Below are 25782 nucleotides of genomic sequence, written 5' to 3' on the forward strand. Positions count from 1 at the left end.
ATGTTGTCTCAGTTCGTTATCACTGAGACATCGTTATCACTGAGACATTGTTATCACTGAGACATCGTTACATCGTTATCATTGAGACATCGTTATCACTGAGACATACATCGTTATCACTGAGGAGACATCGTTATCACAGAGACATTGTTATCACAGAGACATTGTTATCACTGAGACATAGTTACATCGTTATCACAGAGACATCGTTATCACTGAGACATCGTTATCTCTAGGATATTATTACTCTACTGTTTTTAACGCATACCGCCACTGCAATGCCCTTGACTCTGGAGGATGATCCGTCTCACACACCCCTCACATGTACACACACACACACACTCACTCACACACTCACCCCCTTACCTTCCCCTTCACAGTCCTGAAGTGGATTTACTCTCTCTCCCCTCTGTCTATTTGTTATGAGGTAATCCCTGTGGGTTTGGCACACACTGGAAGGAATGTCTCCCCTGATGGCAGTTAGCCAACTCCTAACATGGAGCTGGCCCTCACCAAGCCCGGCATCCAAACCAGATCCACTCCAGAGCTGGGCGGGTTAGCGCAGTGCTAATGCTAACGCTAACGCTAATAATGCTTCATCATAATGCAGCACTGCAGCTCGCTCTTGCCACCGCTGCAGGACAGCGGGGGCAAAGCCTGCAGAGAGAGCAGGGAATAATGACAATGGAGATACTGCATAAACATGATAGAGAACAGAGAGAAAGGGGGAAATGATGGGGGAGATCTAGAGGAAGAGATGTCGGAGCATTTTGCACTATTTAACCTTTGAGTTTGACACACAGGTGAACCCACAGTAGGTGGTCTGGCACATGAGCTGCGCATGAATGATGTCAAAAGAGTGTGAAAAGTGATGATAGAAGCTGGAAGGAGCGAGAACATTCTACAATACTGGGTTGTCCTGGCTGGGTCAGTTCTCTGTGTTAGGTGTGTTTCTGTGATGACCACCCAAGCTAATGAACCAGCCTAGCACCCTATTATGTAGAGACAGTTTTAAAAGGTACAATCAAATCACAAAAAAAACAAACACACTTTGGTGACATGATGGAGTACTTGCAGAATGTGTACATGTGTGTACTGTGTTTCTACATGCAACGGTGATTTGCACACTTGTGTATCTGGGTATTACATGTACTGTACTGTACAGCGTGTGTGCCTACTTGCATGCCTCTGTGTAACTGAAATGCTTCTCTATAGATGGGGGACTGAGGGAGCGCCACACCCCTCTGGACGAGCTCCCTGTGGAGGGGTCCATCCCTCACACCGACTCCGGCATCGGGGATGACCATGTCTCCGGTGCCCTCAACGGCACAGACCTGGGCGGAGACCAAGGCATCGGTGGCCTGGTTGGTGGCATGGGTGGCGGTGTCAGCAGCATCATGGGCGGCGGGCCGGACGTCATGAGCGAGCTGCTGGGCACCCTCTCCTCAGAGGTGCACAAGTCCCGCGAGAGCCTGCTGGAGTCGCCGCCGTCGGTCAGCTCCTCGTCTGTGGAGGTGATCAAGCCAGCCTCATCCATCTCCAGCATCAGCCAGTCCAACAAGGGCATCAACGTCAGGGAGATCCTCAAGAGCCTGGTGGCTGCGCCTGTGGAGGGGGCTGAGGCCGGACCGGAGCCCCAGGCCTACCACCCCGACCCGGCCCTCAAGAGCCAGGCCCAGGCCATGCTCCCCATGCAGTTCCACTCCTTCGACAGGTGAGGGCGCCACTCAGTGGACAATCTCCCCCTTGTCTCAAAGTCTGGATCACCTCAGTGGATGACATGCCTGGGCTGGTTGATTAGTGATATTTTGGGTGGTGGTTGGGTCCTCCACCTAAATGCTAAATTCTAAGAATTTTGAAATCTTCTTCACTCTCAGTTGCACACAGGCCTTTGGAAACATCAGTATTACAAAACAAAATGCATTACAGGGTGAAAAAAAAACAGTACCATTTTAGCAATTTACATTTTTGATACATTTTGATGCCACTTAAATACATCCAGTCTATCCTTACATCATGTTTTAATAATTACAAGCTATACCTTTAATAACTATAATACATCATAAACATGATTACTGTAAACACTAGTACACTGTAAATAGTGCTCCATCCTGTCTTTCACTACTAAAAATGACACTCTTATCATACATTGGATGGAAGGGCTCAGACCATGCACTGGCCTAACTGACAGCTGAAGTGTTCCAATGGTAACTTCATGTTCCCATGGTAACTTCATGGCCTTGTGCACGTTGCCCCTACAGGAGTGTGGTGGTCCCGGTGAAGAAGCCTCCTCCTGGCAGCCTGGCTGTGAACACGGTGGGCACGCCCACCACCAGCGGTGCCGCCACTCCCGGCAGCACGCCCAACATCTTCGCCGCTGCCACGGCCACGCCTAAAAGCATGATCAACACGACAGGTGAGCTGGGTGGAATACACACACCATACACTGAAGTTGTTATCGCTCTCCTTTTCTTCACAGTGATGTTTTAGCTGTATGCTGCTGTGACATTTTCAATGTGTTGTATTAGCTTTTAATCTCATCCCAGTGTATTTTTTTCTATTTATTTTCCAAACTGTTAAGCACTGTATATATAGCAATAAATGCTTTGACTTTTGACTATGGACAACGTTCGTTAAATATTAAAAGAGAGGGGCACACACACACCTATACACACAAATTACATCTAGGGGGCTCTCTTTAGCTATAATATCATGCCTTCCTGGTTGTGCATGACACAGCAGATTCTGTCTGACAGGAAGTGTGCTCCCACTCCCAGGGAAACAGCGCTAATCCAGACGGAGATGCATTGGACACTGCAGTCACAGCACAGCTCCCCACATCTCACTAGGACTCACTATCAGTCACCACACACCTGGCCTCGGTGGCCTGCGCAAAATAGCATGCTTTTAAAATGGACACAATTCCTTGTGTAAAAATGCAAAACTGTGCTAAATCGTTGCTCTGCATAGCTGGTGTCACCAAACTGAGGCTGTTGTGATTAATTGGGCCAAATGTGGGGTGTGTGAAAGCTTAATTACCCATAATTACCCTGTCTTCCCATTTACATTAAAGAGCTGCTTCAGCAGAAATATCTCAAACTTTTGAATAAGAAACTCTGCTAGCTATTTCCACAACTCCACTATACTGCGACATTTATGGGATGTATGTAGTACAATAAATTTGGCATAGGGGTTAGTCATATATTACATTAAATACATATCACATGTTGTAAACATATACATAAATATATTATTCTTTATTTATCCTCTTTTCATCTATAGTATTACTAATTTTGCTAATATTCAACTTAAGACTATCAATTTAAGACTTCAAAAACATAGTAGAGAATGAACATAGAAAGTGAATTCAGTGCCAGTGTAGCTGAGTTAATTAGTCGTTCGTTTTTTAATTACTATTTGTAGTAGTAGGTATGCGACTGCCACATCAGTATGCCTTATATATCTCAGGCATAGTAGGCTGAAGTGATGTCCTTGATTTCTTCTGACTCTCTCTGACTCTCTCTCTCTCTCTCTCTCTCTCTGCCTCTGGCCCTCCAGGTGCCACAGACTCTGCCTCCTCCTCCTCCTCCTCTTCCTCCAGCTTTGTGAACGGGGCCACCAGTAAAAACCTGCCGGCGGTCCAGACCGTGGCCCCCATGCCTGAGGACACAGTGGAGAACATGAGGTAGGTGCCGTGTAGTTTCTCCCCCCTCTTCACCATCCGCACCCTCCTCTTCACCATCCGCACCCCCCTCTTCACCATCCGCACCCTCCTCTTCCTCTCAGGATCTTCACACTCTCCTCTTTTCCATCCATCTTTTTCTCTTTCCACCCCTCCATCTCTCCGTTTCTCTTCCATCCATCTAGTCCACTCTTTTTGACTGTGTGCACAGTAGTGTGTTTATCCCTTTGTTCTCTTGTCACTCACTTTCAGTCTCTTCCTCTCCTCCTCATGAGATGTTTCTTATCCCTGTTTTCCTCCACCTTGCATTCTCCATCCTCCTAAACCTCCCACTATTCCCTCTGCTCTCACTTGCTCTCTGACCGTAATCCTAACCATACTCAACGCACTGACCCTTAAATGTAATAGAAATATCTGTACGAAAAACATCTCAGACTTGCACTGAAAGCAAATAAACATAAATAATGATGAGCTGTACTTTAATTGCATGATGCTGGATTGAAGGTGGTCTGTTTTTTTAGTCATGCAGTACTGGAAGTTTATGTATTGGAATGGTTGTTCGAGACGAACCTTAGAGTCCAGACACACCTTTAACAAGTCTCTCTCTGAGGCCACTTCTCCCACCTTTCCTTAAGGCGCACTTTCACTCATGCATACTAACCACCAAAGCTCTGATGGATTCCATAACATGCTAAAGACTGTAATTTATGATCCTGTCCCGTTTGTATTGCAGTGCCTTTTGCGAGGTGGATCAGTGTCCACTCCGAACCGGGCTGACCCAACCAGAACTCAAATCCCTTAGCTCCCTGGCAGGATTCCAGGCAGCCCCCAGAGATGCAGGACAGTTCCTTAGGCAAGGAAGCTTCCATTGGTTGCCCCCCTCCCTCCCAAACATCCTCTCCTACCCCCCAACCCTGCCAGCTAGATTGTGTAGCTCTTTGTCTCTCTCTCTCTCTCTCTCTCTCTCTCTCTCTCTCTCTCTCTCTCTCTCTCTCTATCTATCTATCTATCTATCTATCTATCTATCTATCTATCTATCTATCTATCTATCTATCTATCTCTATCTCTCTCTCTACTCTCTCTCTCTCTGTCAGCCATTCTCCTCTCTTCATTTCCCATCCTCACTCTTTCCTCTCCTTCTGCTCGATATCTCTGTGCACACAGACACACACAGACACACACACACACACACACACACACACACACACACACACACACACACACACATACACTTTACTCACACAACTACACACGATAGTTGTAGTGCACTAAAAGGCTTTGCAAGTGGTTACCATGGGACAACCCCCTCTTAACGCATTAGCCTGTCATCACTGATGGATTGATGGGAACTGATTCACTCCTCCCACAGAGTAGCACACAGTCAGTCAGTTTCCTGACAGTTAACCACAATTTATACATCACTTTGTACATTTGCTGTAGCCTTGTGGTTGATATTTGGGTTCAGTATATTTTCTTCTCTCAAAGAAAGCACGAACAAGATATTTCTTTATAACCCTTCAGTAAAATAAAGTGTAAAAGTGAGCTTCAGTTCACACTGACACATGCTGGCATGGAATAAGGACATCGCCATAGATTACCCATTAACATTGGTAACAGGTAACATTTAACATCATTGTTTGTTTGGTAATCAAAGCTTTAGATTAGGCCTATAGAGTGTTGTGAGGAGAGTGATTTTAATGTTAATGTTCGAGTCTCTTTCCCTTTTTACCTTGCTCCTACCCAAATTGACAGTATTTTGTTTTGTAGTGTTGAAAAAAAGCATGGTTAATACAGAAGAGATGTCAGTAGATGAATTTCTTTAACAAAGTGATAAAATACTGTCAGGCAGTATACATGTAGTCACATATGAGTAATAGTTGCCATACTGCTTGTAGTTTTTTTCTTTATTATAGCAACACCAGAAATTCTGTTGTTTCTCTAAAAATGCTAATTAATAAAGTGATGCCACAGAAGAGTGTGAGTTTGTGCCAAAGTGAATCACTTCCCCTCCCATCCAGTCTCCTCTCTGCTGCTACAGTGGCAACCACACTGCCATTTACTCTTTACAGCAGACCTCACAAACTAAGCCAGGGTAAAAGCGAGAGAGTGAGAGCCAGTGTAGAAAGTGATATGTGCTGAGAGAGAGAGAGAGAGAGAAAGAGAGAGGGATGGCCTATCTTGCCTGTAGAGTTAGTGGTACTTTGGGGGAATGGGTTGAACCAGAGTGCTCCATAACACCTGTAACAGCATCTCAACTCTCTGCCCGTCACTTACTAACACGGACGCCCTCTCAGGCTGCTGGGTGACCGAGTCTCACTGTGTGTCTGTTGTGTATGGTCTGACCACCACTGCTGACCGCTGCTAACCCTGTTCCCTTCCTCTCCTCTCATTTGTACTCATACCGCCTGTCTATCTTCCATCTCTCTCTTTCTTTCCTTTTTGGTCACATTTCTTCCTTTCTTTTCTCTTGTCCTCTCCTCCACCTGTGCCCGTCCCACAGCATCACCACCAAGCTGGAGCGGGCGCTGGAGAAGGTGGCGCCGCTGCTGCGCGAGATCTTCGTGGACTTTGCACCCTTCCTGTCCCGCACCCTTCTGGGCAGCCATGGGCAGGAGTTGCTCATAGAAGGTACAGGTGCTGTATTGTGCTTCCTTTTTTTCTTCCTCCTCCTCGTCCTCCTCCTCCTCGTCCTCCTCTGTGTGGTGGAGTCTTCGTCCTCGCCACGTCACTGTCTGCCATGTGTCTGTGTGTGTGTGTGTGTGTGTGCGTGTGTGTCTGCCACTGGCTGCCTCATGCCCGCATGGACCACGCACAGGTACCGTAATCGATGTCATCAGTTGCAGTGCATGCTGGGACAGTTTTATGGCAGGAAATGTGGTAGTGTGGGGATACGGTAGTGTGAGGGTATTTGAAGATATCAAAAAAAGAAATCAAAATGTTCTGGGTGTTGTGTGAGTCAGTTAAGGCTGTAGTGTATCGGTAGAGCACAGACAGAATCACCCCCACTGCTTCTATGTGTCTGTCAGTCTGTTGTTCTGTCCCAGACACTGGAGGCCTCTCTCTCTCTCTCTCTCTCTCTCTCTCTCTCTCTCTCTCTCTCTCTGTCTCTATCTCACTGTCTCTATCTCACTGTCTCTCTCTCTCGCTTCCTCTTGTACTTTCTCTTCTCTCTGTTTACTGTACCTGTTTGCTTGTCAGTCAGAGGGCTGCAGTGGCTGTGCTCTTGTACTGGTCAATCTCCTGTGCTGCTAACATCAGTCCTGCGTTTTAAGTGTCTTGTCTTTCCCTATATGTTTGTGTGGGTATTAGAGAGATAGAGAGAATGAAATAGAGAGTGTGTGTGTGTGTGTGTGTGTGTGTGTGTGTGTGTGTGTGTGTGTGTGTGTGTGTGTGTGTGTGTGTGTGTGTGTGTGTGTGTGTGTGTGTGTGTGTGTGTGTGTGTGTGTGTGTGTGTGTGTGTGTGTGTGTGTGTGTGTGTGTGTGTGTGAAAGAGAGAGAGAGAGAAAGAGAGAGCGAAAGAGAGAGAGAAAGAGAGAGAGATAGATAAGAGAGTGTGTGTGTGTGTGTGTGTGTGTGTGTGAGAGAGAGAGATCACTGTCCTCCTCTGCTCACTCCTTGCCCCTGCTCTGCTCTGTGTAGGTCTGGTGTGTATGAAGTCCAGCACATCCGTAGTGGAGCTGGTCATGCTGCTCTGCTCACAGGTAAGCTCATGTGAACACAGCCCAGGACAGACAGCACAGCACAGCACCCCCCAGTCTACCCCACACTACCTCTGCACCCATCTCTACAGCCCTAATAGCATCAAGGAGATTATTTTAGTGGTTGCTTCCAATTAGTCGATGATTAACTCCTGAGGCCCATAGTCAACAGATTGTTCTCATGCTAACAGTGATGCACAAAAAAGGGCTGAGGAAACTGGCAAGGAAATATTCTTATACTTAAAGAACACTGAAAGACATGAATCAGAAAAAAAGTCTAAGTCTTTGTAACATTGACATTTTGGGTGATTTGGTACAAGCTGGATAAATAAAGACCGTAAGTATCATGGGTGGATCTATCGCCAAATGACTAAGAAACACTCTCTGAATACAAAATAAAAATCAATATAACCAAACTGTCAGGGAGACAAAAAAAAGACCAGTTTGCAGGATGGAAAATCAATAAGAGGCAGAAATGAGCCCATAGTGAAAGTGCTAATAAAAGAAGAATCATAGGATGCTGTGATCAGAGACCCCATTGCCTTCTGCACCAGGGTCTATTTCCTCTCACTCAGCTGGAAGTGACATCTCACATAGGAGACTCTCTGGCCCGCCACACATTTCCTTCTCCATTTCAGAAAACAAAAACCGCTCGACACACAAGATTGCAGTCTGGTACTGCCTGCCAGTCGGACTCTTTGTGGGGTTTGTAAAGCCTGCTGTATGTTGGTACCCTGGTTGTCTTTGCAGTGAAACACCCTCAGCTGTTCAAACAGTGCACACGCCAGTTGTGGGCAGATACCCCACCCATCCACTAGTGCTGAGCGGAGTACACACAGTTACACCCACCAAGCTCAATAGAGGAGGCCAGGGGTGGGGGTGTGGGTAGGAAGTTTGCAAGGACCGTACTGCCTAGTAATTCTCCACAAGTAATAAACCAAGTTTCAAGATTATTGTCATGTACTGATAAATAATCCCTTTATCAGTAATGGAAAGCTCAAGAACCACCCAGTACTTAACCGTAACAATATATCCTCTTGTTTAGTTTGTTTGTTTCGTTGTGTGATTTGTTTTGGCTCTGATACAAATACCTCCCCACACAACTGAATCATCTTCACACGCATCTTTAAACACTTTTTACACAGCTTCCCATTTGAATGACATTATAATGGCTTGATGTATAATTTCTATAAATTATTAACGTGAGAATTCATCGAGCTCTATATCCACAAAGCCTCACATGCAGATGTGATTTTTATTTTTTATATATATATATACATACAGCATATATAATTACCTTTTTCCCCTTCTGTTTGATCCATCCTCGTTACGCTGGACAACAATGCCTTCTCCTTTGTGCTCATCTTTTTGCCCATCTCAGCCGTCCACATCAGAGAGTGTCCGCAAGCCCACACCAGTGTGTGTATGCAGACGTGTGTCCTGCTAAGACACATCAAACGCCATTTTCGGCCCTTTTCCTCTGTTCTCTATGCGATTCTCCTCTTTACCCTGATGGGTCAGTGAAGGTCCAGTCCTCCTTGCATCTGGACTCCTAGTTTTCCTTCTTCTGTACTCGCTCTTTTTTTCTCTTGTCTTTGTTCATTTCGGTATGATGTTGAAAAGCCATGAAAGGACTGAGAAAGAGAAAGAGCAATGAGGTCTCTCTCTCTCTCCCTTTCTCTCCCACACCCTGTGCTTTGTGGAGCTGTTTCATCTCTTTCTCCTTTCCACTCCTCTCTTCGTCTCATCCCTCCATCAGCCAGGGGTAGCGTTACAGCGCCTCCAGGCTGGGTCTCCATTAGTGGCTCCAGGGAGGAAACTTTAGCCCAAATATTGATTGGCAGGAAGGCAGAGGGTAACTAGAGCTGCCTTCACTGTGTCCTGCAGCACTAAGTAGAAGGACAGGCTTGTTTCCATTATACTGTAGCTAATGTAACCGGCAGGATCTCGGGGAGGCAATTGGATAAATAAATTATTTGATTTTGAGTCAACAACTATGGCACAAATGCTTACTGTTTCCTGATTATTGATTTAGAGAGCAGCCAGTAATGTGAGAGCATATGTTTATTTCAGGAGTGGCAGAACTCAATACAGAAGAATGCTGGTCTGGCCTTCATCGAGCTCATCAACGAAGGAAGGTAACCAAACAATCCCCTTAAAGGCACTAAAGTCACTACTTCTCTTTAAAAGTCAAGTGTTTCTTGTATTACTCATGTTGGGGGGGAAGACATAAAAATATGATTTGCAGGCTGCTTCCTCAGATAAAGCATCCTTGTGCTTCACTGTCTGTGTGTGTCTTCTGGTCAGGCTGCTGTGTCATGCCATGAAGGACCACATTGTGCGGGTGGCCAACGAGGCGGAGTTCATACTGAACCGTCAGAGAGCAGAGGATGTCCACAAGCATGCCGAGTTTGAGGTGAGAACACCGCAACATCAGCAGCCTATGGCCACCATCCTGCAAACTGGGCCACAGGCTAGTTCCTATCCCTACTGGACGTGGGTCATTCTCTAAAAATCTCTCTGTATCTCCCCCGTTGTGCTCGCGTCCTGTTCCCGCAGTCCAACTGTGCCCAGTATGCGGCAGACAGGAGGGAGGAGGAGAAGATGTGTGATCACCTGATCAGCGCTGCCAAGCACAGGGATCACGTGACGGCCAATCAGCTCAAGCAGAAGATCCTCAACATTCTCACCAACAAGCATGGAGCCTGGGGCACTATGTCTCAGAGGTGAGGGAGGGGAAGGGTAGATAATGATGTCAAGGATTGCATAATTGCTAAAAAAAAAAAACAAGCTTGCTAAATTGCTATTTTAGCAATTGCTCTAAATTGCTAAATTAATAAATACACATTTAAAATGTTAAAACATGAATCAATAGTTAAAGGTTAAATGTTGTTCGTTCTTCATTCTCTCTCTTCTGTACTTCTACTGTTGGAATTGATTTTCTATGGGTATATTATTTTGCCCGTATGAATCTGAGAGTCTGATAATCTGTCGATGTGTCTTGGTAGCGTACTCCATGATTTCTGGCGTCTGGACTACTGGGAGGATGACTTGCGGAGGAGGCGGAGATTTGTACGGAATGCGTTTGGCTCCACCCACCCTGATGTCCCCCTCAAGGATTTGGCAGAATATGGTCAGTGCTGTGAAGTCCACTGGGCACTTTAGATATTTAGTTTGTGGCCTTACAAAATCAGAATGGTCCCTATTGAGTTACTGATTGACAGTTATCGTAGTTATTGTGGTCAAGTTTTAAAAAGCACTCCAAACTCATATCATACAGTAGGAGCATATTCAAAACATTTTGTTTTCTTACAAGCCTGGGTTGATTGCATAATTAACTTTGGTAGTGCACATTTAGGTTAATATGACGTATGGTTGAAATCACAGCGAAATGCAGGGAACACAGGGAAAGTATCAATTTATCTATCTGTATCCTCTAGGAATCAATCAGAAATGGTTTAGAAATTTGTCTGAATGAAATAGGCTTTTGCTGTAGTTCATCTGTGATGAGGTGAGTGTGTGTGCGTTTGTGGTGCAGGCACCGACGAGGAAGAGGGCGAGAAATCCAAGAAGGCATTCCGCAGCCAGTCGGTGGTGGCGCAGAACCCCGAGACGGAGCTCATGTTGGAGGGAGACGACGACGCTGTGAGCCTGCTGCAGGAGAAGGAGATCGACAACCTCGCAGGTAACCCAGCAACTCCCACCACCAGGCAGCCCTCATTCAAAACAGTCACCGCCATGAAAGCAAATAGCAGGTTCATTTGTTTTAAACTTGCTCTTGTTATCTACAGTGAGGCTTGCCTCCCATGTTCACACAGGCATAAGGCAAGCATAATGTCCCAACACCTCCCTTAACATGTCACAACAAAGTCCTCTTGAAGCCATTTACTTTGCATACTACATGAAAAGCTTTTTCATATGGTTATTAATGGTATTGGGTTGACATTCATAATTTTACCTTAATAAATTATTTCTTGAACAAAAGTATTGGGTTCTCTCATTGTGCAATATGGTTCCTTCATGCATTTATTGTGTCTTAGTCAACCATGGTTTTCACAGCAAAACTGTTTATTTCATTTTTAGCAAGTTTTCGCCCAAGATTATTTACTTCAAGAGGCAAGTTGTCCTTAAAAAACATTAATGGAGACACTAACCAAGAGGTCCCTGATCAACGCTTATAATATCTTAAATATTTGTTTAAATGTAACACTTAATTTAGAGCAAGTCTTTGATTTTTTATGTTGATTTGTCAAACATTTCATCTTTTCAACAATCTTTTCAACAATCTTTTGTGGCAGTAATGAACTGTAAAAGCAATCTATGATTTGACGAGATTAACAGTTGCAGTTATACAGTATGGCATATTTTACTCTAACAACTCTGTAGTACTGTAGACCATGATCGTCCACCCCAGTGTGTTCTAGGTGAGGTTCACTGACCGGTTCTCATTGCTCATACAGGCCCCGTGGTGTTGAGCACACCTGCCCAGCTCGTGGCTCCGGTGGTGGTGGCTCGTGGAACTCTCTCCATCACCACCACTGAGATCTACTTTGAGGTGGACGAGGATGACTCCGCATTTAAAAAGATTGATGCAAAAGTAAGCATTTGTGTATGTGTGTGTGTGTGTGTGTGTGTCACTACACTTTTTATTATGTTCAATGTAAGGAATGTAAGGGATAGCGGTCGCCGAGGTGTCCTGTTATACGGAATTAATGGACGAGGGCGAGAGGCAAAGAACTCCCCGACGCGCAGCAGAGGTTGCCTCCACCCAAGTCCATTAATTCCGTATAACTGGACACACCTCGAAGGCCATTATCCCGCTTATCACCCGGTTGCCACTATAGGCAATAGTCATGCCTTTAACACGCAAAGGAAACTAGCGGTTCCGTTTTAAAAATAAGCCGACTTGTACATTCTTTGGCCCTATAACAGCAATCGCATGGACAGTTAGCTTGTTTACAGTTGATTAAATGTTTGCGAAGTCTGCTTTAAGGCTCAACCGTCGTCCTACTATGGTTGTTATAGTTACCATTCATAAGCATTGATATGGAACAGTGATTCATAGGTGTCCTGTTATTCAGAATTAATAGCCACCCCACCAGCCAATCAGAAAAGAGTATTTCTTCTCTCCAGATGATAAGCATGCATATTACACAATTTCAGAGGAAAGTATATTAAGAAAACCTTCAGAGCATCACAATGTACCAAAATGCTCTCTCTGAACCAAAAGTAGTCTCTCTGAACTTTTGTAATATTATGGTATTTCAACAAAGTCTATGAAGAAAACCTCCAGAGCATCATAATGTGCTATGAGGGTTTTGATTTTGACCAAGCTTTTTCTTTCAGAACCACTCTACAAATAAAATGGATGAATGCATTACCTTGTATTGTTTCCAAGCCATAGGGAGTAGGTTGTTTGTTTGTTGAGCAGTATGTTTACCATTTGTTATGTTTTTCCATCGTTTTCCAAGATTAGCAGCTTTAGAGTGCCTCTAGAAATGTCTGCCATTTCGTGTGGTAAATAGTGTAGGCTTATCTTGTGCCAGACAGCAGAATAATGATTTATATCCTCCACTCCGTCTTCAAGGCAGACTTCTCTTGAAGCATATCTCCTCAGTGAGCTTATTGGCATTAAAATAAACTCCTGGGTTCTCTATTGAATTATGATAGTAATGTACCTTCAGTGCACTCATCAAATAAGACAAATAACTCCGTACATAACTCCCACCCATGTTACACTCCTTCACTGTCCTTCACTGTCCAACCAGTGCACTGTGTGTCGCGTCATCCTAACCCACAAATGTCAAACTGATCAGCTCATGGGTGCACTGGGATGCAGGCATCCAGCCATGCCACCCACTGCTGCTGTTTGCCCTGGAGCCTTACCGAGGCTGCCCCACCAACACACAGCAGTGATGGAGAGTAAAGAGCACTCGGTCTCTCGGTCTCCTCGTGTGTGTGTGTGTGTGTGTGTGTGTGTGTGTGTGTGTTTGTGCGCGAGAGAGGATGTCTTGGGGATCTATAGCTGTAGACTAATGCATTTAGATCAGGGTTCCCACAGGTCATGGAATTTCTGGAAAGTCATGGAATTTTATCATTTTTAGGGCATACAGTAGTCATGGAATATCAGGGAATTATGTTGTAGCAGTTTAAAATGTACTTGCCAAAATACATTAATACAAATATATTTCCACACAGAATTGGTGTATATCTGGTTATTCGCTTTACTGCTTGCTTGAGTAGCCCAACTGTGTTGCCAATGCCTATTTATTCATGTCCCGCTCTAAAAAAGTGAAAGATTCTTGAACGCTACGCAGGTGCTCTGAAATCATTCATCAGTAGGCCTACTGTATATTGTACTATTCATTATATAGTAAAACATGGAAATTCATTTTTTTTTGGTCAGGAAAAGTCATTCAGAGCATGTTTACACTTAATGCATTAATTTTCTGAAACTTCAGATAATCTGAAAGTTCTGAAAGTTCAATGAAAAGGTCTGCTGTGTCTGTCAGGTGCTGGCCTACTCCGAGGGTCTCCATGGGAAGTGGATGTTCAGTGAAATCCGGGCTGTCTTCTCCAGACGTTACTTGCTCCAGAACACCGGCCTGGAGGTCTTCATGGCCAACAGAAGTAAGATCACTGCGTTCTAATGCTGTTTCAGTTTTTGTGATTAATCATTTTTATTGAGTCGAAAAGTACAAAGAACACAAGGCAAAACTATTTACAACAGGGAGAGTAAACTCATGAGATCATACTCCAGCAAAGCCATTATGAAAGAGTTTTGAGACCATTCTTTTGATACAATATCTCAGGAAGTATTGATTCTAACTGTATAGCGTTCAGTAATATGATGTTTTTAAAGTCAGAAAGTCAGTTGGAGTTTATGGGTAGTTGGTCTAATGCTGTTTCTCACAGAATGGCTCAGTTGAACCACACTGCCATAGAGACTCAATTCTCTGGTACATGTGGTGATTTTTATTCAATTGGTGTCTCCTAGCTTCCGTCATGTTCAACTTCCCTGATCAGGCAACAGTGAAGAAAGTGGTGTACAGTTTGCCACGCGTGGGAGTTGGCACCAGCTATGGCTTGCCTCAGGCAAGGTAAGACCCTAATGGACATTGGTTCACCATGCATGAATTAACATGGCCTGGATTGCTATGTTGGACATCTATGAGTGCAAGAAGTTGTGGTCTAAAATCCACACCATGTTCCTGAAATGGTACATTTTAACAAAGTGGAATGAGGAGTACAGTCCCTGCTAAAAAGGCCATGCCTGCTTAACTAATGGTCACTTTGGCAAACAAAGCTGGTCTGTTTGAGTGGGGTTTCTGTGTGCTGTAAATGGTCCACCACTGACCACAGTATCTGCCCCCTCAGGCGGATCTCTCTGGCCACTCCACGGCAGCTCTTCAAGTCTTCCAACATGACGCAGCGATGGCAGAGGAGGGAGATCTCCAACTTTGAGTACCTTATGTTCCTCAACACCATCGCAGGTGGGTTACCACTGAACAGGCACACATTCCTGATACAACTGAGCCTGAAACTGAGTGCTGTTAGCATGTCATGTGTAGCTGAGAGCAGTTTAATCAAAATTCAAACTGCTGTTGTTATTTTGTTCTGCATTTGGATTGTATTCAGGGAGGACGTACAATGACTTGAACCAGTATCCCGTGTTCCCCTGGGTGCTCACCAACTACGAGTCCGAGGAGCTGGACCTCACCCTCCCCGGGAACTTCAGAGATCTCTCAAAGGTATATTAAAAATCAGGCCGGCCACCGAACTAAAGACATAAAGATGATGAAATATTGTGTACCTTAAGAGCAGAGAAAATGGCTTCTTGAAAAACTAATTACAGTTGAGCATATAGTTTGGTCAAGCAAATGCTAGGTTGGTGTGCAAATGATGTGTGGGATTTTGTGTGGCTGCTCTTCTGACTTGTCACACTCCCCTCTTCCTGTCTGGCCATCTCAGCCAATCGGAGCCCTGAATCCAAAGCGTGCGGCGTTCTACGCAGAACGCTACGAGAACTGGGATGAAGACGGAACGTCCCCTCACCATTACGACCTGCTCTACTCCACGTCCGCCGGCACGCTCTCCTGGCTCGTTAGGATAGTGAGTGCAGCCCACTCACCACTCATGATGACAGACAATACACACTGTCACCAAGAGGGGTCGCCAAAACTCACCTATCTGTCTGACTCTGTTTCTGCTGTAGGAACCCTTTACCACCTTCTTCCTCAGTGGCAATGACAAGAAGTTTGACCACGCTGACCGCACCTTCTCTGGCATTGCACGCTCTTGGAGGAACTGTCAGCGAGACACCTCTGATGTGAAGGTGAGGGTTGACAGAGCACAATGTATTCAATGTATATTATAGGCCAATTCTATGGAGCCCCCAAAGGGACATGAGCAGCCGTGGTTCAGTGCACTGGCCCGTGGTTTGACTTAGGTCAGTGGAATACTTCGTGAAAAATACACTTCACTATTAGTAGTAGTATACCTGTATTTCATTTTCAGAAAGTTTGTGGACTGAATAAAAGCTACAGATAATTGCTGACGTTGTGGTTGCTGTGTCTTCACAGGAGCTGATCCCTGAGTTCTACTACCTCCCAGAGATGTTCGTCAACAGCAATGGCTACAGCCTGGGCATGAGGGACGACAGGGTGATGGTGTGTGACGTGGATCTGCCCGCATGGGCTAAGAAGCCCGAAGACTTTGTCCGAATCAACAGGATGGTGAGGGAACTTCTCATGACTTATTTGTTAGAGATATTTGGTTTTGATTAATTTAATTCCCTTCAGATCACTTTGTCCAGGGTGTCCTATTCAAATTATGTTATAATTCTACTGTAAGATGATACATCACTACTTTCAAAATATATACTGTATTGCTGTAAATACTATGTTGTACATTTGTACAGTTGTATGTTTGATTGTAGAGTGTACATAGTGTATGCCGTGTACATCTGTTACCGACTCATGATATCTGTTCCTCTGTTTTCTCCCAGGCTCTGGAGAGTGAGTTTGTGTCCTGTCAGCTGCACCAGTGGATTGACCTCATCTTCGGTTACAAACAGCGTGGCCCAGAGGCCGTTCGTGGCCTCAACGTGTTCCACTACCTGTCCTACGAGGGGTCAGTGAGCCCCGACACCATTACTGACCCACTGCTCAGAGAGGTGCGTACTGGACCAGACAGGAGGGCAGATAACATACAGTAGGATTGGATCAGACATCCTTAGGAACACTAACAGTTGGATTCGGTTTTAAATGTTAACAAAACATTTTTATATTCAAAATCAAGTCTTTCAAGATAACAAAAATGTATTTAGAAAGTATTTTATATGAGATATATCCTATACTCAACCATGCATTGATTATGTTGATGTTTCTCCACTTCCCTTTCTATCTCTCTCTCTCTCTCTCTCTCTCTCTCTCTCTGTCTCTCACTCTGTCTTCTCTGTTCTTTCTTGTGTCCATTTCCAGACCATGGAGGTTCAGATCCAGACCTTTGGCCAGGTGCCGTCTCAGCTGCTCATCGAGCCCCACCCACCACGCAGCTCCGCCATGCACCTGGTGAGACCGCCGGCACACATCTCTCCGACGGTGCTGTCCTGCCGTCACAATGACACACAGACAGACATTCAGAATGACACACAGACAGACATTCAGAACGACACACAGACAGACATTCAGAACGACACACAGACAGACATTTACAGCACTGTGCATGAAGGGTTCACAGCCGGTCACAACTGATTTGTATTAGGGGTGGGACAAAATATTGAATACCAAAATATCGTATCAGCAGATGCCTGTGATACGTTATCAATACCTAGCCCCAAATACCAAACAGACATAGTCATTACTACTTCATGAATTCCCGTGGTGGCGCGTATCAAATGAATGAGGGTAAGCTTGCAGTTGTATGAACTCTTGCACTTTGTTGTTTGCCTCATTTTGTTAAGGCTATTTTTTTCTCCTTCATTAATACAGATATTGTGATGAATCACAGATTATTTTTCTATTTATGTATTGTGTATCACAGAATTGTGATATTACCGTTATCATTCGTGTGTGAGTCACACCCCTAATTTGTATTTGTACACAGGCTGTGCGTCGTAAATCTTCCACTTGCACTATGCAGATGTTCCAGTGATTATGCAGATGTTTTTTCAGTCACTTTGGCAAGGAGACAGAGGCGCACACACACACTGGCCTTGCCAGGAAGCAAATGTGTCGTCCCCCGTTCGCTGAGCTCTAAGAGCTCATTCAGCATTTTAATGGCCCCTCTGACTGGCAGCCAAAAGAGGACAAGTGGCATCCGTCAGTGCACTAGAACTACATGGTGCCTTGTTATTCTGGCGGGTGTGTGTCTAAATGGCTTAAAATGAATCTGACCCAGGTCACTTGGTTCCGAGCATCACGTCCACCTAGGGTCACCTTCCCCCCACCCACCAACCCCTCTCCCACCCCCGAACCCCGCCTTTCCATACCGAAGCCCCAGTGCCTGCAGCCTTCCTCTGTGTGTTTACCTCGTAGCTCCGCACTAATATACCTCTCTCCGTCCTGTCCTCCTCTCCTTGTCTCTCCATCCTCATCCTCCTTCCTCTCTCCTCCTTTTCTCTTTTCCCTCTCTATCCCTGTGTCTTATCCCCCCTTCCATCTGGGTTCTATCCCCTCCTCTCTACTCCCCATTCACCCTCCCCTTCCCTACCTCTTGCTACCTTCTATCTCTCTTTCTCTCTCTCTCTCTCTCTCTCTCTCTCTCTCTCTCTCTCTCTCTCTCTCTCTCTCTTTCTCTCCCTCTCTCTCTCTTTCTCTCTCTCTCTTTCTCTCTCTCTCTTTCTTTCTCTCTCTCTCTTTCTCTCCCTCTCTCTCTCTTTCTCTCTCTCTCTCTCTCTCTCTCTCTCTCTCTCTCTCTCTCTCTCTCTCTCTCTTCTCTCTCTCCCTCTCTCTCTTTTCTTTTCTCTCTTCTGCTCATCAGTGTTTCCTTCCCCAGAGTCCGCTGATGTTCAAGGACCAGATGCAGCAGGACGTCATCATGGTGCTCAAGTTCCCGTCCAACTCGCCGGTCACGCACGTGGCCGCCAACACGCTGCCGCACCTCAGCATCCCCGCCGCCGTCACCGTCACCTGCAGCCGCCTGTTCGCCGTCAACCGCTGGCACAACACAGTCGGTAAGCCCCGGCACCGCACACATACAATAGGGCATCACATGGCACAGTGAAACCCTATCAAGTCAGGGAGGCCCCTTTTCATCTCATTCCAAAGCCACTCATATAGGTATTTTCCACCGACAGAAAACCGACTCCATTCCCATTCGCGAACCAGCATGTGAACCAGCTGAGCATTCGACCAAACAAAACACGGTTCGGAACGTGGCCCTTTGGTTCAGAGCTTGAACCAGAAAATAGTTGTTTTTTCCTGCGAACCGGAGTGGGCGTGTCACTTTACCGTTTACCGTTTAGAGGGGAGAAGGCTAAAAGTGTTTTCCGTCCATATCAACTGTTGCCATGAGTAAACAAAACTAGTCTAGCATTACACTGCAGGCGTTGACTAGCATTTTAAACAGATAATTTCTGTCGGGGCAACTCTCCATATCATTCTCCCGTTTATGCATCTCATTAACTTTTGTTTAGCATGCGACACCCATTGTTGATGACACACCCTTGGTTCGGTTCAAAACTGGTAGAAAAGTGGGCTGGTTCACTAGATATCACCCAGGTTCAAAGAATTCTGAATGGAACCGGTTCAAGAACAGGTTTGCTGTTGGTGGAAAAACACCTATAGAGAATTTAAAGCTGGGTAAGCAAGAGTCCTACCAAGTTCATGAGTGATTTGAGTCCTTGCTCTGTGTCTAACTGTAAGTCATGTTCATGGGATATGTATTTCTGTGTCCTCAATCGTGTCTGTCTAGTAATGGTAATTATAGTAATTATTAGTAATGGTGGCCATGTCCAGTCTAGTAAATGAAAATGCTGTGCCTGACAGAATGTAATTTGTTTGTTTGTCTGTGTGTTTGTGTATTTGTGTGTATGTCTTCAAGGACTACGAGGAGCTCCAGGATACTCTTTAGAACAGGCTCATCATCTTCCCATTGAGATGGACCCCCTGATTGGTGAGTAAAAGATTTGATGAAACATGCAAAAAAAAAGAAATGGGGGAGAGAAAAGAAAAGATGAGAAAGAAACCCAAAAGCTGGAAAAGAAAGAAGAGAAAACAACAAAAGTACCAAAAGCACAATAAACATGTTGCACGTGTGATCACGTGATGCACATTTTGCTCTGGTGTATTTCTATAGCAAACAACTCTGGGATAAACAAGAGGCAGATCACAGACCTGGTGGACCAGAGTATCCAGATCAACACGCACTGCTTCGTGGTGACCGCTGATAATCGCTACATCCTGGTGTGTGGCTTCTGGGACAAGAGCTTCCGAGTTTACTCCACAGAAACCGGTACAGTCACACTGTATTGTTGCATTTGTACTGGTATATTATTATAACAAGATTCAAAACTTTTTTTTATTATGATAATACATGTCATAATCAAATCATGTGAACATCCAAACATTAATTGCCCTGACATATATCTATGACCTATGAAAGCCATAGGTCAAACATTTGTAACTAAGTAACTTTTAATGAACACAAACAAACAGTGTAAGAATAACTTTTAACCTGTGTGTGTGTGTGTGTGTGTGTGTTTTGTGGCCAGGTAAGCTCACCCAGATAGTGTCTGGCCACTGGAACACACTGTCTGTGTGTTTTTGATATCCACTCTACCTCTTTCTCTGTCGCCAGGCAAACTCACCCAGATCGTGTTTGGCCACTGGGATGTGGTCACCTGCTTGGCCCGCTCCGAGTCCTACATCGGCGGGGACTGTTACATTGTGTCGGGCTCCAGGGACGCCACTCTGCTGCTCTGGTACTGGAGTGGTCGGCACCATATCATCGGAGACAACCCCAACAACAGTGAGTCCCTCCTCCAGCCATGTATTACCATGTGCCACGTAGCTGCTGTAACAAAGTTCCTGTATAGGATTAATAAAGTATCAATTAGTCAATCATTATTGGCCCATGATTGATGGATTGATTGCTGTCTCATGTATAGCCTACAGTATGTGATGTAGTGTATGATTCGACATCTTTACTATATATGTCCTACAGTATATCATCTATTATAGGTTTCTGTATGTATCCTGTATCATGTAGGTTCCCTGGAGGATGTCTATGTGCATATTTGTTGCATGCTTTCATGCATAATATCTTTAATGTTTATGGTGTAAAATAGTTGTCCACAAACATGTATCTACCACACACAGTGTCAACAGCAATGTCATCAGTGATTTGAATACAAATAAACAACACGAGTACAGCTTGTGAACTTGACTGACAGTTGTTTGTGCTGATGTGTTTGTAGGTGACTACCCGGCCCCTCGCGCCGTCCTCACGGGTCATGACCACGAGGTGGTGTGTGTGTCCGTCTGTGCTGAGCTGGGTCTCGTCATCAGCGGAGCTAAAGGTCTGTTACACCACAAACTAGGACTAGACTGTCTATAGGCTTACGTACTCGAAGTTAACTACTGGTCATATGCTGACCTTAGAGAGATGAGGTGTTGACATTCATTTGCGGACCTGATACCATACACTTGGTTCATGTTGGATCTTAATGTTGGATGTTATTGTGTTGTATATTGTTACAGTGTTGCATTATGGTCAGTGATTGCATTATATATTTAAGTTGGTTGTTTACCGGTGGACTTACATCGCAACATCACTGTATACTATGTTTGAGGTATTAAGTGGATATCATGCAATAATGTAGTTGTTGGTTGTAGCCTATTCTAACATTGAATGTACACAAGTGAATGTATGAAGATCAGTCCTGTTGTTTTCTGATGCTGTGTGTGTGTGTGTGTGTGTGTGTGTGTGTGTGTGTGTGTGTGTGTGTGTGTGTGTGTGTTGTTAACAGAGGGGCCGTGTCTGGTGCACACCATCACAGGGGACCTGCTTCGGGCCCTAGAGGGCCCAGAGAACTGCCTGCGGCCACGTCTCATCTCCGTGTCCAGTGAGGGCCACTGCATCATTTACTATGACAGGGGTCAGTTCTGCAACTTCAGCATCAATGGCAAGCTGCTGGCCCAGATGGACATCAACGACTCCACACGGGTAAGACCTTGGAGGATAGATGGAGATGTTGTAACGAACAAGCAGTGCAGGTGTGTGTGTGTGTGTGTGTGTGTGTGTATGAATGAATGAAAAACATGCCTTGTTTAGAGTGGATTTACTGAGAAAAAGGAAATGAGCATGATTATTCATGTGAGTGTTTGAGCAATTATCTGTGTATGTGGGAAAAAGAGAAGTGGGAACAGCTTTGTGTTTGTCAGTGGGTTGACCAACTGTCTGGCACTCTGGTCCTCTCTTGCTCTCTTGTAGGCCATCCTGCTGAGCAGTGACGGTCAGAACCTAGTGACCGGAGGTGATAACGGCGTGGTGGAGGTGTGGCAGGCCTGTGATTTTAAGCAGCTCTACATCTATCCTGGCTGTGATGCCGGAATTAGGGCTATGGACTTGTCCCATGACCAGAGGTATACACGCTCCCACACACTTTTACTTCACTTCCTGTATTTATGGGTTGTGTCATTTCATTGTGCAACTTTTGAGCCGCTTGAAAGTTCCTACACAACTTCTCTGGAGAGATAACGATTGTACTGTTGCACTGATATACTTGTTGTGTATTGTTTTTGTCTGGGTGTTATGGGAGTGTGTGGTTGTCTTGTTGTCTGTTGTCTGTCTATCTGACTGTGTTGTATGGTGCAAGGTGAATTTCCAAAAGGATCAATAAATATCTATCTAGAATTCTATACACTAGCACTCAGCTAGTAGATGTTATAGTAATGATGTACCGGTAGTACAGCTGTTTCTGCTGATGCCTCTCATGCCTTTGCTGCTGATGCATCTCATGCCTTTGGTCTTTCCACAGGACTCTGATCACTGGCATGGCGTCCGGGAGTATCGTAGCGTTCAACATTGATTTCAACCGGTGGCACTACGAGCACCAGAACAGGTACTGACGTCAGCGAGGAGGAGGAGGAGGAGGAGGAGCGGGCAGGAAGAGCAGACTGGAGGAGGTGAACGAATGGCACGCGCTGGGCCCCATCTCAGCAGCCTGGGAGCCAATCAGAGGGACTGTGAGTGACATTTGTAAGCCCCCCCACCCCTCTAAGCACTGAGCGGTTGGGGTGGGGGGGGGGGTCGATCAAAAAAATATAATAAAAAGAAAAACTGTGACTTCTCTACACGTTAAACACACCTGAGCCCCAGTGGTGATGGGGAGGGTCCCACTCATATCAGGATTAACCCCGCTGTCCCCACCCCCCACCCCCCCAAACTGTGAAAACGAACACAAACAAGTTCAGCGACGAGCATCACAGAATACACTGCATACAGCAAGCTGAAGTCGAGGGCCAGTCGCGCTCTCCCTCTGGCCCAGCACCCTCGGTGGGAAAGGGATGCTTTTAAACCCGCGGCACGGCGACAAGAAATATACGGTGAAAAAAATACAACGAAAGAATCATGTCTGTCGGTTGCCGTGGTTTCCGATTTTTTTATTTTTTTTTTGTGGCGGGTTGGGTTGTCGGAGGAATGAGAGAAGTGCAAATGAACAAACAGACAAAGGAAAGCAAACCAAACAAAAAAAAAAGAATTAACTGATCAACCGCTCCCTCCCACTGCAATTCTGTAATTGCTTACAATGGGGAGGAAGCTACAGAATCTTAATATCCACCTCTCTCCCCATGATGGATGACACATCACCTTTAATTTATTAACTTGCTGTATGTACATTAATGTGTAATAATGATAATAATAAATGACCATGATGTAATATGAGAGCTGCCAAAAAAAGAGAAGGGGAGGAAATGCATTACCTGAAATCTAGACTGACTTTCCTCTTTGTATATTTGGTAACTGTATTGTCATATATGTATATATTGTGTTGGTTAGGAGAGCAAGGCATGCGAGGTGGGCTTGGGGGGAAAGGAAGGAAGGTTACCCTCTCTCTCTCACACACACACACACACACACACACACACACACACACACACACATACTACACACTACACGAGGATATTTGTTGATTATTTAAGAGAAACTAATCTATGTAAGAATTTTTTTTATATGTTTTTTTTTTTTTTTTTTTTGTTGCCACCCCACACCAATGACACATCTATTATTTATTAGTGTTCTGATTTCTGCTTCTCTGCCTTGTCTCTGGGGGCTGTCCTGTCGAGGACGGGGTCGTGCATCGATGTTTGTATTTAAAATGATATTGAAAACCATGTAATGATCGATTTCAACAGCCACACACACTACTGTAAGCAATATCATGACTTTGTAGCTTTGAAAATGTACCCTGGGTGATCGCCGACAAACCTGTGGAAAGATGGATCAGACAAGAAGATGAGCAACAGGCTTTTGGGTAACACACCGATACACACACACACACACACACACACACACACACACACACATGCACATGCACATGAGCATACGTATAGAACAGTTTGACATCCAAAAAAAATAAGAAAAAGAAAAGAAAATATTTTTGGATTTACAGTATGAAACCTAATGCTATTGTATCCATGTTTTATTGCAGAAATGTAAATTATGACATAAGTTAAAAAAGAAGGAAAGAAAAGAAATAAATTATGCAAAGAACGTGTGAGAACTTGCCTTTTCATTGGCCATACGTTTGCATATGATTTGAACTGAGCAACAGAGTTGCATGCCAGACAAGTGATTTTGTCAGTACTGTATATTTGATTTCATTTATACGGTTTTAGAATTCTATTTTTATTCATTTGTTCTTTTTGTTTCTCTACCAAAATGGACAACATCACCTGAGTCCCCATCAAAATATCTTGTTTTGTTTTCATGTGCTGCTTTTCACGTTCCTCACTTGTTGAGAACACTGTTAATTCCCTGATTACTTTCGATTACCTCCTGTTTTGTTGAAAATGACGAGGAAGGTCCACGTTGTTGTTGCATAATGGTGCGACTTGAAAAAGACAGTTGGAAAGTGTCTCTATACAAATTGTTGAACTGCTGATTCATGCCAATATATAAAGATCAATAACTGTAAATTAAAATGGTTTCCTTTTTGTCGTATTTATAATAAAACAAACAAAACAAAATCTGTATAGTGAGTTGTCCTTTGTCTAGTCAGTGACAAATCCACATAGGAAGTTACATTTCCTTTTTTATGTATGACGAATTCTGTGCGAAACATCTCTGAGTAATTTTCAATTAGTCATGTGTGACCACTTGCTTCAACAGGAGCATGCCTTTTAACCTCATAGTTGAAGGAGCCAGAAACTATTGCATTGTTATTGCGGTCATTACTGCACCGGTACCTGCAAGTGAGATGAGCCTGCTGAGAAATTAGGAAGTAGGAATTCAATGCTTGTTCAAAGCAGGTGGTTTATACTGATGAGTTCTTAAAGCTTGTCATGTTATGTTAACCTGGAAAATCCAGGCCCAAATGCCCCACAATTCAAGGGACATAAGTAATGAGCATCATTACGCATTGCCAGAGTGACTCGCTGAGCAAATCCAAATTGTGCTCCCACGAGAACTCCAGAGACTTCACTGGATTTCCAGGGTAATGTTATGTGCTGGTTTGAGTTGGTTTCCGAGAGAGAGATTTGGATGGATGTGGTGTTGGGTTTGTATTGCAATGTAGTTGTATTTCCTGTTTGACATTTTTATATACGTTTTTGTTAAACAGTTTATTGGCCAAAGCCTTCAGTTGTAAAGATTCCACATGCAACTATCAATCCAATTGAGCGTCAATATTGAGCTTGCAAGATAGTGCTGTCAATTCCAATTTACTAGGAGTGTAAGCAAAAATGCTATCATTGACTAACCATTTCAACATTTATTGCAACAATAAACCTATGTTTTGTCCATATATAAATAAAAAACAAATGAAATAGATTACAGTTTAAACATTCAAAGTATTACACCTCCTTTAAAATGAAAACATGGGATATACAATTACAAATAAACATACATTTATACATTCCAATACCATGCACACAAAATATGTTTATCACAATGATCATGTCTACATTTGTTTTTGTACCACACAAAACATAACTTTTTGAGAACATCAATAAGTTGTTTTTTTAAGCAGTAATACATTTCTATATAAAACCTCACTTGAAGTGAGAACAGGTCCTTCTTTGAACATGAGGGCATGCAAGTCCTCTTTACTCCACCCCATCGTGCAATGGGTTCATAATAGTGGTCGTCGCTCCCTGGAAGAGCGGATTTTGGGTCTGAAAAAGAACACAGCTCAACTCAGCAGCAGAACCACATATATGAAGAATTTGGTTCCAA

General features: G+C 44.3%; 2 protein-coding genes across 23 annotated transcripts in view; one reads left to right on the forward strand and one right to left on the reverse strand.

Annotated features, from left to right (window-relative positions):
- Positions 1-24575, forward strand: part of nbeaa (neurobeachin a) — a 123481-nt gene extending 98906 nt beyond the window's left edge. For 5 of the 20 annotated variants that reach the window (XM_048228299.1, XM_048228350.1, XM_048228358.1 and 2 more), the window contains 29 exons: positions 1216-1714; positions 2262-2416; positions 3559-3685; positions 4416-4535; positions 6183-6316; positions 7322-7383; positions 9454-9518; positions 9688-9796; positions 9940-10106; positions 10389-10513; positions 10919-11065; positions 11841-11977; positions 13893-14010; positions 14378-14480; positions 14758-14873; positions 15019-15131; positions 15352-15492; positions 15596-15715; positions 15963-16115; positions 16388-16555; positions 16863-16952; positions 18364-18556; positions 19426-19497; positions 19681-19836; positions 20182-20352; positions 20777-20902; positions 21353-21549; positions 21817-21968; positions 22364-24575. In XM_048228299.1, the coding sequence (XP_048084256.1) occupies positions 1216-1714; positions 2262-2416; positions 3559-3685; positions 4416-4535; positions 6183-6316; positions 7322-7383; positions 9454-9518; positions 9688-9796; positions 9940-10106; positions 10389-10513; positions 10919-11065; positions 11841-11977; positions 13893-14010; positions 14378-14480; positions 14758-14873; positions 15019-15131; positions 15352-15492; positions 15596-15715; positions 15963-16115; positions 16388-16555; positions 16863-16952; positions 18364-18556; positions 19426-19497; positions 19681-19836; positions 20182-20352; positions 20777-20902; positions 21353-21549; positions 21817-21968; positions 22364-22454 (4127 nt within the window). In that variant the 3' untranslated portion in view covers positions 22455-24575. The remainder of the gene's footprint in view (positions 1-1215; positions 1715-2261; positions 2417-3558; positions 3686-4415; positions 4536-6182; positions 6317-7321; positions 7384-9453; positions 9519-9687; positions 9797-9939; positions 10107-10388; positions 10514-10918; positions 11066-11840; positions 11978-13892; positions 14011-14377; positions 14481-14757; positions 14874-15018; positions 15132-15351; positions 15493-15595; positions 15716-15962; positions 16116-16387; positions 16556-16862; positions 16953-18363; positions 18557-19425; positions 19498-19680; positions 19837-20181; positions 20353-20776; positions 20903-21352; positions 21550-21816; positions 21969-22363) is intronic. The other 15 variants (XM_048228392.1, XM_048228434.1, XM_048228425.1 and 12 more) reach the window with 11 other exon arrangements.
- Positions 24576-25183: 608 nt separating this feature from the next.
- LOC125309271 (integrin beta-7-like) overlaps positions 25184-25782 on the reverse strand; it is a 14955-nt gene continuing 14356 nt past the window's right edge. For all 3 annotated transcript variants that reach the window (XM_048266090.1, XM_048266073.1, XM_048266082.1), the window contains one exon: positions 25184-25721. In XM_048266090.1, coding sequence (XP_048122047.1) covers positions 25653-25721 — 69 coding nt within the window. In that variant the 3' untranslated portion in view covers positions 25184-25652. The remainder of the gene's footprint in view (positions 25722-25782) is intronic.

The sequence above is a fragment of the Alosa alosa genome, chromosome 2 (assembly GCF_017589495.1).
Source record: "Alosa alosa isolate M-15738 ecotype Scorff River chromosome 2, AALO_Geno_1.1, whole genome shotgun sequence".
NCBI classification, from domain to species: domain Eukaryota; kingdom Metazoa; phylum Chordata; class Actinopteri; order Clupeiformes; family Clupeidae; genus Alosa; species Alosa alosa.